The following is an 18,041-nucleotide window of genomic DNA, read 5'->3' on the forward strand; positions in this document are numbered from 1 at the left end:
TGGTATTTGATTAACTCTGGTTTTTATTTTTGCGCTATAAACAAAATAAGAGCGACGATTTTTAAAAAAAACAATACTTTTTGCTATAATAAATATCCCCAAAAAAATTTTTTTTAATTTTTCGTCAGTTTAGGCCAATATATATTCTTCTACTTTTGTCATTTTTATGGCATTTTTTTTTTTACTAGTAATGGCAGTGATCTGCGATTTTTAGCGGTACTGCAACATTGCGGTTGACAGATCGGACACTTTTGATACATTTTTGGGACCATTGACATTTATACAGCAATCAGTGCTATAAAAATGCATTGATTACTGTGTAAATGTTACTGGCAGGAAAGGGGTTAACAGTAGGGGGCGATCAAGGGGTTAAATGTGTTCCCTAGAAGAGAAGCCAGATCGTTGTTACTGTTTAGTAGCAACAGACGATCTGTATCTCCTCCCCTGTCAGAATAGGGATTTGTGTGTTTACACACACACAAATCCCCGTGCTGGCTCTCGTGCCCTGCGATCACAGGTGACCAGGGACAATGTACCCATACGGGGCTTCGCAGGAACGTGCCACTTTGCTGACATATATTGGCGTGAGCCGGTCGACAAGTGGTTAAATTGATTGTTAGGTTATATATTCACTTGTTGAAGGGGCAGCTTTACTCAAATTTTCAATATATGTATGGTTGTTTGGCGCCACTTCTTGTTTATTTGAATTATGTATCTATATTCTATAACAGGCATGTCCAAAGTCCGGCCCGCGGGTCAATTGCGGCGCACGTTCCAGTTTTGAACAGCTTGCCTGGTTATTTGGACAGATATATCTTTTGTGGCCCCCAACGATCTCCCAGCGCTGGGGCCATAAAAGACTAATATACTGTATGCTGGCTGCCTTAGAGGGGACAAGGACGGGACAAGTGCCGTACATACAGGAGGAGTATTTCCTGTTTATGGACGGGCTCTGTAATATGAAGTGCCATCTCCTGCGCTGCCATTGTACAACTGTTCTGTCCATCAAAAGAGGCGGGACTTGTATTAAAGAGACTGCCATGTAAACAGGAGTTTCTCCTGTATGTAGTCTTTTGGCGCTCGTTCCGCCTCCTCCCTGTCCCCTCCAAGGCTGCAGATGGATGGGCATTAATCAGGCTGCACTGATGGCAATTGCAAGTCTGCATTCCTGGCAATGGTGGGTGCTGCATTCCTGTCAATGTGGGTGCTGCACTGATGGCAATGGAGTTCTGCGTTCATGGCACTTGTGAGGTTGCAGATGGGCAATGATCCTTATTTTTCTTTACAATTCTTTATTTAAAATTTTGTTTTTTTCCCTGAAACTTCCCTCTTAAAATGAAGGTGCGTGTTATACGCCGATAAATACGGTATATCCAAATAACACAAGCTCATCTCTTTACTCACACACAGCCAAAGGCAGGAGAATTCTTGTTAGACCGAATTTTAATGGTTCAAAGAATGTCGGGCAAAATGGTCGGCCCTCACGCATGTTCACTTCATCAAATCTGGCCGTCTTTGAAAAAAGTTTGGACACCCCTATCCTATAATATCTAAAAATGGTGTAATTACGGTAATTCTCTTCCTCTTCTTTACTCTTTATTATAGCATTAAGCCCAGGTTTACACTGGGCTGCGGGAGTGAAGCCGTGCGAGTTGAGCTGAATTTGCATAGCTTCACTCCCGCTGGCAGTCCCGATTTCGGCCGCGATTTCAGAGACATCTGTGCAGGTTTCTGCACAGATGTCAATGTAAATCGTGGCCCGAAATCGCAAAAAGTAGTACAGGAACTACTTTTTGAAATCGGTGCAGCGCCGCAGATGCGGTGTCGCACCGATTAGGACGGTGCCATTGTCGACAATTGCCGGCAAATGCCGCAGATTTGAGATGCGATTTGACTAGGGCTGCAACTAACGATTATTTTCATAATCGATTAGTTGGCCGATTATTGTTTCGATTAATCGGATAATAGCCTTAAAAATAAAAAATTGCATTTTTAATTTGTTTTGGCAAAATTTGTTGTTAGGCAGATTACAAAACACAAATTGCCACAAAAACACATTACATGCTTTTCTGCAGCTTCTCCATTGAAGTATATTGAACCAAAAAAAAAAAAAAAATAGCACCGTTTTGCGTTAAAAAGTCCTTGCCCTTTCCAAATATACAGCAGATGAAAAAAAAATAATGGATGTGAACGTGTCCCATAGGAAAACATGTAAATGAACTGTAGTGTGTTTCTGCAAAAAGCACCAAAAACAGAGGTGTGACCCCCAGGCCTGAGATGTTTAGTAACATAATGGGGTTAAAAAAACAAAAATAAGTACAAAAAGAGCAAATAATCGCTACTGTAAGGGGTTCATTTTTTTACTGTGGGACAGTGAAAGTAATATTTACAGTAGCAATTTGCTTTTTTGTACTATAAAGGGCCAAATTTAGTTTTTTTTAACCCCATTATGTTACTGGCCGATTAATCGATTATGAAAATTGTAATCGATTAATTTCATAATCGATTAGTTGTCGATTAATCGATTAGTTGTTTCGGCCCTAGATTTGACATCTCAAATCGCATCTGAAATCGTACCAGTGTGAACCAGACCTAAATGTGATGATTGCTCTATAATACCATATAATAAGCTCCCGAAGAAGCGGTGGTCTATCCGCGTAAAACATGAGCGTCCAACACACAGATGGTATATGCTAAAGTTGACTGGTTATCTCCCAAAGGTCATGCCGTATGTGATTTTATAAAGCCGAATGTCTAGGACACAGACCGTGTCTATTTTTTAGATGTCTGTATGTTTTAATATATTGTTGGAATAAAATAAATTTTTATACTTATTTTGTGTATGGCCTTTGGTTCCATGAAAGTCCACAATAGCCTCAACTCATTCTCCTTTCCACTGATGAGGAAGTGCTGTAACGTTACATCCTGTCCTCTGTTTTTAGTCTCCACTACAGAGTGTTTCTTTTGGCACTGTCTGTAGCAGGTTTGATTGATTCAGCTCCTGGTCTTGGCGCTGGACCCTGGCTGTCACTGACCCAAGTGCTAAGGAACTGTACTTTAGTAACTGGTTATTCTACTCCATTGACATCACTCGCATGGCTGGCGAGTACCATTTTGTTTACTCCCTTCTGTCCACAATCTGTATATAATATTTCTCTGTGTGCTGCTCCTTGCAAAGAATATGTTACAACATGTTTAAAGTTTGCAGCTAAAGTTTTGAGTAGTTACCTACCAAATAATTGGCCTTTCACTGTCGCCTCCCTAGCTCTGTTCTGTTGAATAGCGAAAGGTTAAAAAAAATCATTCCCTGTGTCTGTTTCTGTAGAAGAGATCCAAGTGAACCTATTACTTTGTCCTTAATGGTGAATAAAAAAAATTCTGACTTCTGATAATGTTTGTCTGGTTGTCATGCTGATCCAATGGGGTTATTACTTTCTGACACACTGACCTGAAAGGCCTATGATGATCAGGAGCTCTGACTTTTTAGCCCTCATGCCGCGTACACACGATCAAAATGATGGTGTGTGGGCTTCACATCATTTTTTCAGGTTCTGAAAAACAACAACATTTTCTTTCGAACATGCTGCATTTTTTAACGTCGTTTTAAACAATGTAATTTTTCAGGTTGTAAAAAATGATCGTGTGTGGGCTAAAACGACGGTAAAAACCCGCGCATGCTCAGAAGCAAGTTATGAGATGGGAGCACTCGTTTTGGTAAAACTACCATTCATAATGGAGTAAGCACAATCATCACGCAGTAACAGACAAAAAAGCGCAAATCGTCTTTTACTAACAAGGAATCAGCTAAAGCAGCCCAATGGAACTTCCCCTTTATAGTGCCGTTGCACGTGTTGTACGTCACCGCGCTCTGCTAGAGCATTTTTTTAAAACGATGGTGTGTGGGCAACGTCGTTTTAATGATGAAGTTAGAAAAACAACGTTTTTTCTACATGCTGAAAAACGTCGTTTTTTTTTCATGCCGAAAAATGATCGTGTGTACGCGGCATCATTCTTGTTCTTGGCCAGTGACTCAGAAAAGACTGAAGCCCAATTCTGGTGTCTAGTATTCTTAAAAGCAGTGGGGTGGATTCAGGTAGGGGCGCGCACTACTACGGAGGCGCAGCGTACCGTTTTTACGCTACGCCTCCGTAAATTACTTGAGCTACGCTTCATTCACGAAGCATTTGCTCCGTAATTTGCGGGGGCGTTGGGTAAAAGTGGCCGGCGTAAGCGCGCGTAATTTAAATGATCCCGTAGGGGGCGTGGATCATTTAAATTAGGCGCGTTCCCACACCGAACGTAGTGCGCATGCTCCGTCGGGAAACTTTCCCGACGTGCATTGCGGTAAATGACGTCACAAGGACGTCATTTGCTTCGACGGGAACGTAAATGGCGTCCAAACGACGCAAATTTCGAAAAATGCGACGCGGGAACGACATCCATACTTGCCATTGGCTGCGCCTCCTAATAGCAGGAGCAGCCTTACGACGGAAGCGCCGTACGCAAACGACGTAAAACTCGAATGCCGGGCGCGCGTACGTTTGTGAATCGGCGTGGGTATGCAATTTGCATACTCTACGCTGACCACTACGGGAACGCCACCTAGCGGCCAGCGTCAGAATGCAGCCTAAGATACGACGGCATAAGAGCCTTATGCCAGTCATATCTTAGGCTGCAGTCGGCGTATCGAGCTTTCTGAATACAGAAAGTCGATACGCCGGCGCTACTTAGCAATTGCGCTGCGTATCTATGGATACGCAGGCGTAATTGCTACCTGAATCTACCCCAGTGTTTCTTTCTATACAGGTTTCTTTTAACTACCTCAATACAGGACACTTTAACCCCCTTTCTGCCTAGGCCATTTTGCAGCTTTCAGCTCTCTCACACTTTAAATGACAGTGCAACACTGTACCGGAATTACATTTTGATCGTTCTATTCACACAGAGTTTTCTTTTAGTGGTATTTAATCACTGCTTTTTTTTTTATTTTTTTATTTTTTTTATTATTACAAAAGAAAAAAAGACAGAAAATTTTGAAAAAAAAAAAAGTTTTTCTTAATCCCTGTACACACGCCCGGTTTTCCCCTCGGAAAAAAACGTTGGGTTTCCCGACAGGATTCCTGCCAAGCTTGTCTTGCGTACAGACTGTCATACAAAATCCCGCCGGTCCAAAGTGTGGTGACGTACAACATTTACGACGGCACTATAAAGGGAAAGTTCCATTCCAATGGCGCCACCCTTTGGGCTGCTTTTGCTGCTCTCGTGTTATCGCGTGTTAGTCTTCGTGCTTTCAGATAGTTTTCCGCTGTTCAGAATGCTGACGAATGTGCTATCTCCATTACGAACGCTAAATTTACAAGAATGAGCGCTCCAGTCTCATACTTGATTCTGAGCATGCACGTTTTTTTGCCCTCGGAAAAGCATACACACAACCGTTTTTCACGACGGGAAAAAGTCAGCTGGATATCCTGACGAGAAAATAGAGAGCAGGTTCATTATTTTTTTCCGGCAGTTTTTCTGACGGGAAATCTGCAATGGAGCATACACACGGCTGGTTTTCCCGGTCAAACGCTCTCATGGCAGTCTTCCTGCCAGGAAACCGGTCATATGTACGAGGCTTTAGTCAGTTTATAAATAAGTAATTTTTCTCCTTCACTGATGTGCACTAATAAGGCGCCACTGATAGGCTGCACTGATGAGGCGCTATTATGCCGCACTGATGGGCACTAATAGGTGGCACTTTTATTCCACACTGATGGGCAAGGAGAGTCGATGCATTTACATGTGACCGGCTGTGATTGCACACAGCCAATCACATGGTTAAAGAGCCACGTCGGAACACGCGAGAGTGGCTGTTCTGGTGTGCCGTAATTTGACGTCCAACCAGAACAAGAGCCGCACTGCAATTTGTTGGCTCACATGAATTTTGCCAATTATGGCCCGGATTCACGTAGAATGGCGTATCTTTGTGCGGGCGTAACATATCCTATTTACGTTACGCCTCCGCAACTTTTACAGGCAAGTGCCGTATTCTCAAACAAAAGTTGCGGCGGCGTAGCATAAATAGGCCGGCGTAAGCCCGCCTAATTCAAATGTGGTAGATGTGGGCGTGTGTTATGTTAATTTTATGTGACCCCATGTAAATGACGCTTTTAACGAACGGCGCATGCGCCGTCTGTGAAAGTATCCCAGTGCGCATGCTCCAAATTAACCCGCAAGAAGCCAATGCTTTCGACGTGAACGTAAATGACGCCCAGCCCTATTCGCGAACGACTTACGCAAACGACGTAAAATGTTAAAAATTCAACACGGGAACGGCGTCCATACTTAACATTGGTACGCCGCATCTACGCCTCATATAGCAGGGGTAACTTTACGCCGGGAAAAGCCTAACGTAAACGGCGTATCTGTACTGCGTCGGCCGGGCGTACGTTCGTGAATTTGCGTATCTAGCTGATTTACATATTTCTATGCGTAAATCAGGGTACACGCCCCTAGCGGCCAGCGTAAATATGCAGTTAAGATCCAACGGCGTAAGAGACTTACGCCGGTCGGATCTAATACTAATCTATGCGTAACTAATTCTAAGAATCAGGCGCATAGATACGACGGCTCAGACTCAGAGATACGACGGCGTATCTGGAGATACACCGTCGTATCTCCTTTGAGAATCTGGGCCTCTCTGCGTAATATGTTAAAGCGGATGTGCCACGAAAAAAAAATATTAAAAGCCAGCAGCTACAAATACTGCAGCTGCTGACTTTTAATATTAGGACACTTACCTGTCCTGGAGTCCAGCGGCGTCCGCAGCAGAGGACGAGCGATCGCTCGTCACTCTGCTGCTCCCCCCTCCATCCACGCTGAGGGAACCAGGAAGTGAAGCGCTCCGGCTTCACTGCCCGGTTGCCTACGGCGCATGTGCGAGTCGTGCTGCGCCCGCCGATTGGCTCCCGCTGTGTGCTGGGAGCCGAGTGTTCCCAGCACACAACGGGGGGGGGGGGCGACGGTTTTGTGACGCAATGCCCGTCTTTTGCCCGTGAATGCCGGGCTGGAAGTGGGTGCAAATACCGGTCTTTAGACAGGTATCTGCACCCCCCTCCCCCCTGAAAGGTGTCAAATGTGACACCGGAGGGGGGGAGGGTCCCGATCAGCGCGACTTCACTTTAGGGTGGAAAATCGCTTTAAGAAACTGGGAAGGGGACTGCTCTTGGTAATGTCTGAAAAGGGTAAAGCAGATGAAGGAGGATGTTCATTTTAATGTGGAACTTTAGTCAGAAAATAAGCTAGATCACTTCAGGCTGGCCCCTTTTGCAGGTATAGCTATGTAAAACCATAAAAATAAGTGCCTATACTGTTTAAAATCCAGTAACACACTGTCTCACCCTGCTCTGCACATGCTCAGTTGCTCTCCATTTGTAGGCATTTTTATGTTTAGAAATAAAACACCCATAATGCAGACTTTGTCCAGTGGGGGCTGTCATCAGATCACTATAGCACAAAGTTGTAGGAGCAATCCAGTCCAGACCAGAGGCTCTATGCAGGGCCATCTTAATAGCATCATGGGCCCCTGGGCAAAGTAATGCTCTGGGGCCCCTACAATGACAGTGCAGGTAAACAGACATCAAGAAGGTAGGAGGCAGACTGCTTCCCCTGTGTATCTATCACTCTCAGTGCCATCATGGGCCCCCCAATTTCATGGCAGCTTGGGTTTAATCTAATGCTATATGCTAGAAAGAATGTGCTATTTGTCAGGTCCAATGTGGGTTATAAAACCTGGTTGTTAAGAAGAAGAATAGTTAATCACTTGGATTTTATTAGACGTACATCAGTACCTTGGAAAGCCACTAGATGGTGCTTGCGGCTTTCATGACAATTTTTTCTAACCTGAAATACCACATGGTTAATATGTTACAATTTTGCTACATTTTTATTGTTGTTACTGAATCTATTTATCATTAACCACTTGCCTACCAGGCCAATTCTGACATTTCTCTCCTACACGTAAAAATCATATTTTTTTTTGCTAGAAAATTACATAGAACCCTGAACAATTATATATGTTTTTTTTTAGCAGAGACCTTGGAGAATAAAATGGCAGTTGTTGCAACTTTTCCTATTGCACAGTAATTGTGCAGCAATTTTTCAAATGTGTTTTTTGGGGGGAAAATGCTTTAAAAAAAACAGTAAAGTTAGCCCAATTTTTTTGCATACTGTGAAAGATGATGTTATGCCGAGTAAATAGATACCTAATATGTCACACTTTAAAATTGCACACACCCAAGGAATTGTGCCTAACTTTGGTACTTAAAAATCCCCTTGAGCATTTTTACTGGTTACATGTTTTGAGTTACAGAGGAGGTCTAGGGCTAGAATTATTGCTCTCGCTCTAACGTTCACGGCGATACCTCACATGTGTGATTTGCACATCGTTTACATATGTAGGCACGACTTACGTTTGCGGTCGCTACTGCATGCAAGCACACTGGGACAGGGGAACTTAAAAAAAAAAAGAAAAAAGTATTGTTAATTTTACTTTTATTTTTCTAGTTTGCTTTTTTTTACTTTTTTATTTGACTCATTTAAACATCCCTTTTAATAGGAATATAGCATGACAGGTCCTTTTTACAGGATAACAATAATTCCCCACATCTCACCTCTAGGCTGGGAAGCCTGAAATAAATAATAATACAAATTAACGAACCCAGCTTCCCAGCCATTTTTCCGAATGCAGAGGTGGGGCGTGACGTAATAACATTGCACCCAACCTCCGAACGATCATAGAGACTGCGGGACCATCTGGTCCGCCGGAAATCTCGATGGTCAGCATCTGGGGCCGGCAGATCCCTTCTTCGTTTGCTGATGGCATCCGCGAGCCCGGAGAAGTACTGGAAGGCGGCAGGAGGGGGGGATGTCCCCTCTTGCCGCCCATAAGAATGATCAAGTGGCTGAACTATGTAACTATGTAACTATGTAACTATGTTATGGTGTAGGGAATCGCTGGCTGAAAAAGAAGATATCTGAACGATGTCTGTAACTGCAGGCTCAAAGTCAACGACGTCATAAGACGTGCAGCGGGCAGGAAGCGTTTAAACAAACAAAATGTTTTGCTTTTTGGTTTTAAAGGGGTTGTAAAGGTAAATTTGTTTTTCCCTAAATAGCTTCCTTTACCTTAGTGCAGTCCTCTTTCACTTACCTCATCCTTCCATTTTGCTTTTAAATGTCCTTATTTCTTCTGAGAAATCCTCACTTCCTGTTCTTCTGTCTGTAACTCCACACAGTAATGCAAGGCTTTCTCCCTGGTGTGGAGAAAGCCTCTTGAGGGGGGAGGGGGCGAGCAGGAGTGTCAGATCGCCCACTAACACACAGCTCCTTTCTCTATCTGCAAAGTAGATAGCGTCCTGACCTTCCTGCTCGCCCCCTCAAGAGGCTTTCTCCACACCAGGGAGAAAGCCTTGCATTACTGTGTGGAGTTACAGACAGAAGAACAGGAAGTGAGGATTTCTCAGAAGAAATAAGGACATTTAAAAGCAAAATGGAAGGATGAGGTAAGTGAATGAGGACTGCACTAAGGTAAAGGAAGCTATTTAGGGATTTTTTTACCTTTACAACCCCTTTAATGTGTAGATATGTTACTGTGCCTCAACTTAGCTTTATGTTTTCATCTATTGTGGTTATGTTTTTGTTTAAAATAAAATAGTATGTTTAAATTTCTTTGTTTAATGTACAGCTAGTAAGATTTTTGAACTCTGGTGCACAGTTTTGATTTTAATTCGATGCCTGGAAGAATTTAACCATATATAGCCTCCAGAAGGTTTTCAGCACTGTGCTACTTTAACTGGCAATTGCTTGGTCATGCAACATTGTACCCAAATTCATATATATATATTTTTTTTACACAAATAGAACTTGGTTTTGGTGGTAATTAATCACCATCGGGTTCTTTATTTTTTATTATATAAATGAAAAAATACTGAAAATTAAAACAAAACACTATTTTCTAATTTCATAAAAAAAAAAAAAAACAGTTATAAAAGGTTAAGCAAGCTGAAATGGGAGTTTAAAGGTGCAGAATTAATTGACTTTGAAACAATATAAATTTCATAATTTTATTGAACAAACATGTTTAAAATTGATACATAAAAAAAAAAAAAACAGCACATAGAAATCCAGCCGGTGTATCATTGTTTTGTATTCACAAAACAAGATACGCCGGATTTAGGCTAGGATCCGACTAGTGTAAGTCACTTACACTGTCGGATCCTAAATGTAATTCGCCGCCGGCCGCTAGATGGCGTTTACGTTCAGGTCTCATTTGTTTATGCAAATGAGCCTGATACGCCGATTCCCGAAGGAAATCGCGTTGCGTAACCATCGCTTACGTCGTTTGCGTAAGCGTAAGGTTACCCCTGCTATATGAGGGATAACCTTACACCAGCCCCACGTATGCCATGTTAAGTATGGCGTCGGGTCCGCGTCTTCTTTTCCCGTCAGGTACTTCGTTTTACTAAGTCGTTCTTGAATACGACTTTACGTCAATGACGCACACGTCGGCGTCATTGACGTTTTTCGACTAGAACTGGAGCATGCGCACTGGGCTATTTTAAGCCCGGCGCATGCGCAGTTCGAACGGCACGGGGGCGCGCTTAATTTTAATGCAAGCCGCCCCCTTGGAATTACGCAGGGATACGCCGGGCCAATTACACTCCCCAAACTACGGAGCAAGTGTTTGGGGAATACAGCACTCGCTCCTGTAAGTTGGGGCGGCGTAGTGTAAATGGCTTACGCTACGCCCGCCTCAAATCTACGAGAATATGGCCCAATATCACTAAAATAACAAAAAAACGTGTTTTAATAAATATACAAATACTAGAAAACATCAATATTTATATAAAGATCATATGGGTCTACAAATCTACAATTCATATATTTACATAAATACAGTAATGGCTAAGTCATCCAATGATTGCACTCTCACTCCAAATGTAGGTAGGACTCAGAGGACTCTCAGGCCCCCCAGGTGGTCCGGCAGAATATCAGTGTGCCATTGAGGGGATAAACCCCTACAATAAAAACCTGCAGGAACACACATAATTATATTCAAACATGGCAATTATATTTAAATTAGATCAACCAAGGAATACCTATAAGATCCAACTTAACCTACCCTATTTTTATTAGGAGGTCAGTAAATCAAAAAGTTGATTTTGCTGATGAGTACTTTAAATAGTAAAAACAAGCTTGAAAAGGACTAAGCCATTTGAAAAAACACAGACCGTCACAACCAATCCATCCATCCATGCAGTTTAAACCCTTTTGAAGCACATAATCTGATCTGCTCCTCTTACCCAAACAGTTCCTTCATCAATAATGAACCAACTCCTTTTCTCTAACTCACATTGATACCAATAGGACAGGGAAGATCCAAGTAGATAATCATTCTCAAGGGGATAACCCCTGTAAACAATATAATCAAATTAGTATTAAAACAGACTAAGTATAAAAGAACTGCCTGGACTCAGGCCCAGCTTATCATGAATCAACTTACTTCAATCCATAGAACGAACTCCCGCAGGTATCAGACAGGGTGAGCGGCCCTGTGTGTGTCCCAGAAGACAGCCAGTCATTCACAAAGCGCAGCGCGACTCGCGCATGCGCAGTACGAAACGGGCAGTGAAGCCGCAAGGCTCCACTGCCTGTTTCCCTTACTTCAAATGGTGGTGCCGGGACCCGATTCAATGGACGGATCAGCCTCGGGCAGCCGACATCATGGGCACCCTGGACAAGTGTGCTTATACTAGGGTGTATTGGATACTGACTTGCTGCTTGGTGGACTAGTCCCTCTGCACAGCCAGGGTGGTTACACAATTAGTATTGTGGAGCCAATGCATTATTTATTTGCAATGTGGTGTTTTAGAAGCCAATGCTCTTTTGGCAGGCTGCTGGTGTCTAGGGGGGTTTTCTCTCTCCTAGGCGGATGGGGAAGATTGTTATTGGTGGTGTCCCTCACCTTGCTTTCTTTCCCTTGCCTTGCGTTAGTTAGTTCTGGATGCGCGGGAGCTACTGTTAGGGAATAGGGAATTTCCAAAATGGCCACAGCGGTTCTGCGCATGCACGGAACACCGCCGCCATCAGATCTGTGTGCCTCCTTTCTCTTCCCCTAAATTAGAGACAGATGGGATGAATTGGGGTCAGCCAAAGGACGTCCGCATCCTGACGGTGACGTCAGACGCCACCTGGATGGAGGGGATATTTAAAACCCTCAGGGCGGCGGTGGTGTCCCGATATTCTGCCGCACCACCTGGGGGGGCCTGAGAGTCCTCTGAGGCCTCGTACACACCATCGGACATGTCCGATGAAAACGGTCTGCAGACCGTTTTCATCGGACATGTCCGCTTGGAGATTTCGGTCTAATGGCTGTACACACCATCAAACCGAAATCCGTGTGGACAGAGAACGCGGTGACGTGATCGCAACGTGGCCGCGACGATGACACGGTGACGTGCGTGACCCTGGAAGGTCAATGCTTCCACGCATGCGTCGAATCACTTCGACGCATGCGAGGGTTTTCGGCCGAGCGGACATGTCCGGTGAGTCGTACAGACGACCGAACATGTCCGACAGACAGGCTTCCAGCGGACATGTTTCTTAGCGGTCGCGTCCCCGCGTATCGTGTACGCGCGGATTTCTGTCTGATGGTGTGTACAACCATCAGACAGAAATCTCCGGGCGGACATGTCCGCTGAAAACGGTCCGGCGGACCGTTTTCAGCGGACAGTCCATCCGTCTGTACGAGGCCTTAGTCATTACTGTATGTATGTAAATATATGAATTGTAGATTTGTAGACCCATATGGTCTTTATACATATTGATGTTTTCTAGTATTTGTATGTTTATTAAAACGCGTTTTTTGTTATTTTAGTGATATTGTATATAAGATCTTACAAAAGCTCCAGAAGAAGCCATGTTTATGGCGAAACATGTAGAGGAAACAAACCTTTGTACTGAGACCGCATGATTTCGATGTACTGTGTTTTTTTCTTCAAATGTATCAATTTTGTAATATGTTTGTTCAATAAAATTATGAAATTGATATTGTTTCAAAGTCAATTAATTTTGCACCTTTAAACTCCCATTTTCACTTGCTTAACCTTTTATAACTATACCTTGGGGAGGTGGTGCTAAAATGTATTTGGTCATAATAAAACATCATTTGGAATCTCACACCTTTGGTGTGGTGCTCTTTCTGTTTCCTGTATAGTTGGATGTGTCTGAAGACCCCCCCCCCCCCTCCTTTCAGGGTGTTTTTTTGACATTTGTGGGTAATCTGACTGAAGCAAGAAAGCTTGATCAAAAGGATGGTCTTTGACAACACCGGATACCAGTAATAGAAGATATAGCACCTCTGTTTTTAGTTTGATTTCCTTTCTGACTCAGTTGTTTGCATTTATTTTGTGGTTTCTAATTTTTACTTTGCTTGATTTCCTTTGTTGATAATCACCTCACTTTCACTTTTACTAAGCACATTTTCTTTTTATTACCTTGAAGATATGACCATTCACTCCAGCATTTAGGTCTGTTGTATGAAAGTATCAATATGCTACTGCTTTGTGCCATCAGTGCTGTCCTGGTCCTTTTCCCAGACCCATCCTGTACAAGCTCCGAAATGGTGAGTGCCCATTAGATTTAGTAAATCAATGGCAATTGAAATATTTGATATGTGATTTTTCTGGTTACTGATTATTGTTCTTTTTTTTTTTAGGTCCAATTTGCAAACTTCATACAGCAGTTTAACAAGAGCTACAGCCGTCCTGAAGGTATAACCTTAGGAGAGAGGTGTCTCTGAGAAGTAGTAAAAGTTCTTAAGTTGGTCTTAGGTTCAAAACTATCATTTTGCTTGTTAACCATTATTTTTTAAACAATTGAAAAAAACTCAAAAGGATTGGGATTTTGGAGGCAACAAATAGAAACTTAAAAAAGTTACAAAAATTATACAAATTTATTACAAAATATAAATATTACAAGATTGATTAATACAAAATAATGAATATACACTGAAATGGAATAAAAATGTGATATGAATACTGTCTGTCATGGAATACCATCACCAGAAGATTGATGGCAAATTGGGGCGGATAACCGACGCGTTTTGAATGAAAACATTCTTCATCAAGGTATTTAACAGTATCACATCTAGATACTCACTTTTCCTTTAAATACCTGTGCCAAGAGATAAGGGTATGTGTCTCCCGATGTCACAAGATGCAGGTGCTTCCCCTTTGTATGAAGCGCTCTCTCTTTGAGATCTTCATACAAAGGGGAAGCACCTGCATCTTGTGACATCGGGAGACACATACCCTTATCTCTTGGCACAGGTTTTTAAAGGAAGAGTGAGTTTCACTGTTTTCACTGTTTTCTCTGTTGTATATATGTTTAATATTTATCCATATTTTGATCTGTTCTAGATGTGATACTGTTAAATACCTTGATGAAGAATGTTTTCATTCAAAACGCGTTGGTTATCCGCCCCAATTTGCCATCAATCTTCTGGTGATGGTATTCCATGACGGACAGTATTCATATCACATTTGTATTAAATTTCAGTGTATATTCATTATTTTGTATTAATCATTCTTGTAATATTTATCGCGGTATAACGCGCTCCCGCGTATACCGCGCACCCCTAAAGTTGCCCCCGAAATTCCTGTAAAAAAAAAGTTATATGATTTTATTACTTACAGTTTTGGTGTCTTCCCAGCGTTCATCGTCCGGTCCGGTGTCCGTCTGCGGCCTCGATGGTGTCCTCCCGGCTTCTCCAGCACGCGCCTCAAGTCGAGTCCCCGCTTCCCGCGCTCAGTTCGAATGCCTCCGCTGACATATACCGAGTGCAGTACACTCTGGTACATTCGGCAAGGCTTGGCTTCGCTCGCGCTCACGCTCTGTGACGTTTATGTGTGAGCACGAGCGAAGCCGAGACTAGCCGAATGTACCCGAGTGTACTGCACTCGGTATATGTCGGCGCAGGATTTCAAACTGAGCGCGGGAAGCGACTAGCGGCGTATATCGCGCACCCACGATTTTCCCCTTATTTTAAGGGGAAAATAGTGCGCGATATACGCCGATAAATACGGTATATTTTGTAATAAATTTGCATAATTTTTGTAACTTTTTTGAAGTTTCTATTTGTTGCCTCCAAAATCCCAATCCTTTTTGAGTTTTTTTCAATCGTTTAGCAATTAATGGATGATGGCAACCACATGCCGCCCTACATGAGTTGATCCTTTTCAACTATTATATTTTAACATTTTAAATGAGGGTTTCTCAAACTTTTTTGTCGTGCGGCACACCAAAAAGATCAAAAAAATTTCAGGGTACACCTGAAAAGATAACAATTTTTGTGGTGAAGAACAAATATGTTTCAGTTTATATTTGATGTGAAAGATGTGCCTGCTTTCGAGCAGCAAAGCAGATTGAAGCGAGTCTGTATTATTATAATATACTTAGAGCGATCGAGTTCTCCTGAGATCTCGCACAAATCTCACGTTACAAAAGGAACCAATGAATGACAGACTAACAGAGATTTCATTTTTATACAGGTCATTCTCAAAAAATTTGCATATTGTGATAAAGTTCATTATTTTCTGTAATGTACTGATAAACATTAGACTTTCATATATTTTAGATTCATTACACACAACTGAAGTAGTTCAAGCCTTTTATTGTTTTAATATTGATGATTTTGGCATACAAGCTCATGAAAACCCAAAATTCCTATCTCAAAAAATTAGCATATTTCATCCGACCAATAAAAGAAAAGTGTTTTTAATAAAAAAAAAGTCAACCTTCAAATAATTCTGTTCAGTTATGCACTCAATACTTGGTCGGGAATCCTTTTGCAGAAATGACTGCTTCAATGCGGCGTGGCATGGAGGCAATCAGCCTGTGGCACTGCTGAGGTGTTATGGAGGCCCAGGATGCTTCGGTAGCGGCCTTGAGCTCATCCAGAGTGTTGGGTCTTGCGTCTCTTAACTTTCTCTTCCCAATATCCCACAGATTCTCTATGGGGTTCAGGTCGGGAGAGTTGGCAGGCCAATTGAGCACAGTAATACCATGGTCAGTAAACCATTTACCAGTGGTTTTGGCACTGTGAGCAGGTGCCAGGTCGTGCTGAAAAATGAAATCTTCATCTCCATAAAGCTTTTCAGCAGATGTAAGCATGAAGTGCTCCAAAATCTCCTGATAGCTAGCTGCATTCACCCTGCCCTTGATAAAACACAGTGGACCAACAACAGCAGCTGACATGGCACCCCAGACCATCACTGACTGTGGGTACTTGACACTGGACTTTAGGCATTTTGGCATTTCCCTCTCCCCAGTCTTCCTCCAGACTCTGGCACCTTGATTACCGAATGACATGCAAAATTTGCTTTCATCCGAAAAAAGTACTTTGGACCACTGAGCAACAGTCCAGTGTTGCTTCTCTGTAGCCCAGGTCAGGCGCTTCTGTCGCTGTTTCTGGTTCAAAAGTGGCTTGACCTGGGGAATGCGGCACCTGTAGCCCATTTCCTGCACACGCCTGTACACGGTGGCTCTGGATGTTTCTACTCCAGACTCAGTCCACTGCTTCCGCGGGTCCCTCAAGGTCTGGAATCGGTCCTTCTCCACAATCTTCCTCAGGGTCCGGTCACCTCTTCTCGTTGTGCAGCGTTTTCTGCCACACTTTTTCCTTCCCACAGACTTCCCACTGAGGTGCCTTGATACAGCACTCTGGGAACAGCCTATTCATTCAGAAATTTCTTTCTGTGTCTTACCCTCTTGCTTGAGGGTGTCAATGATGGCCTTCTGGACAGCAGTCAGGTTGGCAGTCTTACCCATGATTGCGGTTTGGAGTAATGAACCAGGCTGGGAGTTTTTAAAAGCCTCAGGAATCTTTTGCAGGTGTTTAGAGTTAATTAGTTGATTCAGATGATTAGGTTAAGAGCTTGTTTAGATAACCTTTTCATGATATGCTAATTTTTTGAGATAGGAATTTTGGGTTTTCATGAGCTGTATGCCAAAATCATCAATATTAAAACAATAAAAGGCTTGAACTACTTCAGTTGTGTGTAATAAATCTAAAATATATGAAAGTCTAATGTTTATCAGTACATTACAGAAAATAATGAACTTTATCACAATATGCTAATTTTTTGAGAATGACCTGTATATGTTACTTTTTTTTACTTTTGCGACATTGATTTACTATTTAACTTTTCGATATGTTCAAGGTTTCCAAACGCTAGCAATTTTAAATATTTTTCAAAACTCCCACGGCACACCTATAAATCCCAAGCGGCACACAGTTTGAGAATCACCGTTTTAAATAATACTTTTTAACTGTAAGATATTTTTCCTTAATGATTTGGGGCACTCTTACTGTACAACAATTGGTCAGGGTAATAATCGGTCAGTCCAAAATGTCTATGTCATAACAAAACGGTATTAAACCCAATACCAAAAAAATTATATTATCTAGTTTACTATTACTAGATGTGGTGGCTGCATTAGTTTTCCTTTTGTGATGCCGTGTACACACGGTCGTTTTTCGGCATGAAAAAAAAACAAAGTTTTTCAGCATGTCCAAAAAACGACGTTTTTCCAACTTCATCATTAAAAACGATGTTGCCCACACACCATCGTTTTTGAAAAATGATGAACAAAGCGCGGTGACGTACAACACGTACGACGGCACTCTGAAGGAGAAGTTCTATTCGTCTTTGGGCTGCTTTAGCAGATTCCGTGTTAGTAAAAGACGATTTGCGCTTTTTTTGTCTGTTACAGCGTGATGAATGTGCTTACTCCATTATGAATGGTAGTTTTACCTGAACGAGCGCTCCCATCTCATAACTGGCTTCTGGGCATGCGCGGGTTTAAAACAATGTTTTAGCCCACACGATCATTTTTTACAACCTGAAAAACGACATTTTAAAAAATGACGTTAAAAAATGAAGCATGTTCGAATTTTGTTTTTGTCATTTTTCAGAAGCCGAAAAAACGATTTGAAG

General features: G+C 42.3%; 1 protein-coding gene across 3 annotated transcripts in view; it reads left to right on the forward strand.

Annotated features, from left to right (window-relative positions):
* The first annotated feature begins 13,526 nt into the window (after positions 1-13,526).
* The window catches only part of LOC120917542 (cathepsin W-like), a 61,285-nt gene continuing 56,770 nt past the window's right edge, over positions 13,527-18,041 (forward strand). Inside the window, exons 1-2 of one of the 3 annotated variants that reach the window (XM_040328909.1) lie at positions 13,527-13,666; positions 13,760-13,814. In XM_040328909.1, the coding sequence (XP_040184843.1) occupies positions 13,595-13,666; positions 13,760-13,814 (127 nt within the window). In that variant the 5' untranslated portion in view covers positions 13,527-13,594. The remainder of the gene's footprint in view (positions 13,667-13,759; positions 13,815-18,041) is intronic. The other 2 variants (XM_040328911.1, XM_040328910.1) reach the window with 2 other exon arrangements.

This window comes from Rana temporaria, chromosome 11, assembly GCF_905171775.1.
Source record: "Rana temporaria chromosome 11, aRanTem1.1, whole genome shotgun sequence".
Lineage (NCBI taxonomy): Eukaryota > Metazoa > Chordata > Amphibia > Anura > Ranidae > Rana > Rana temporaria.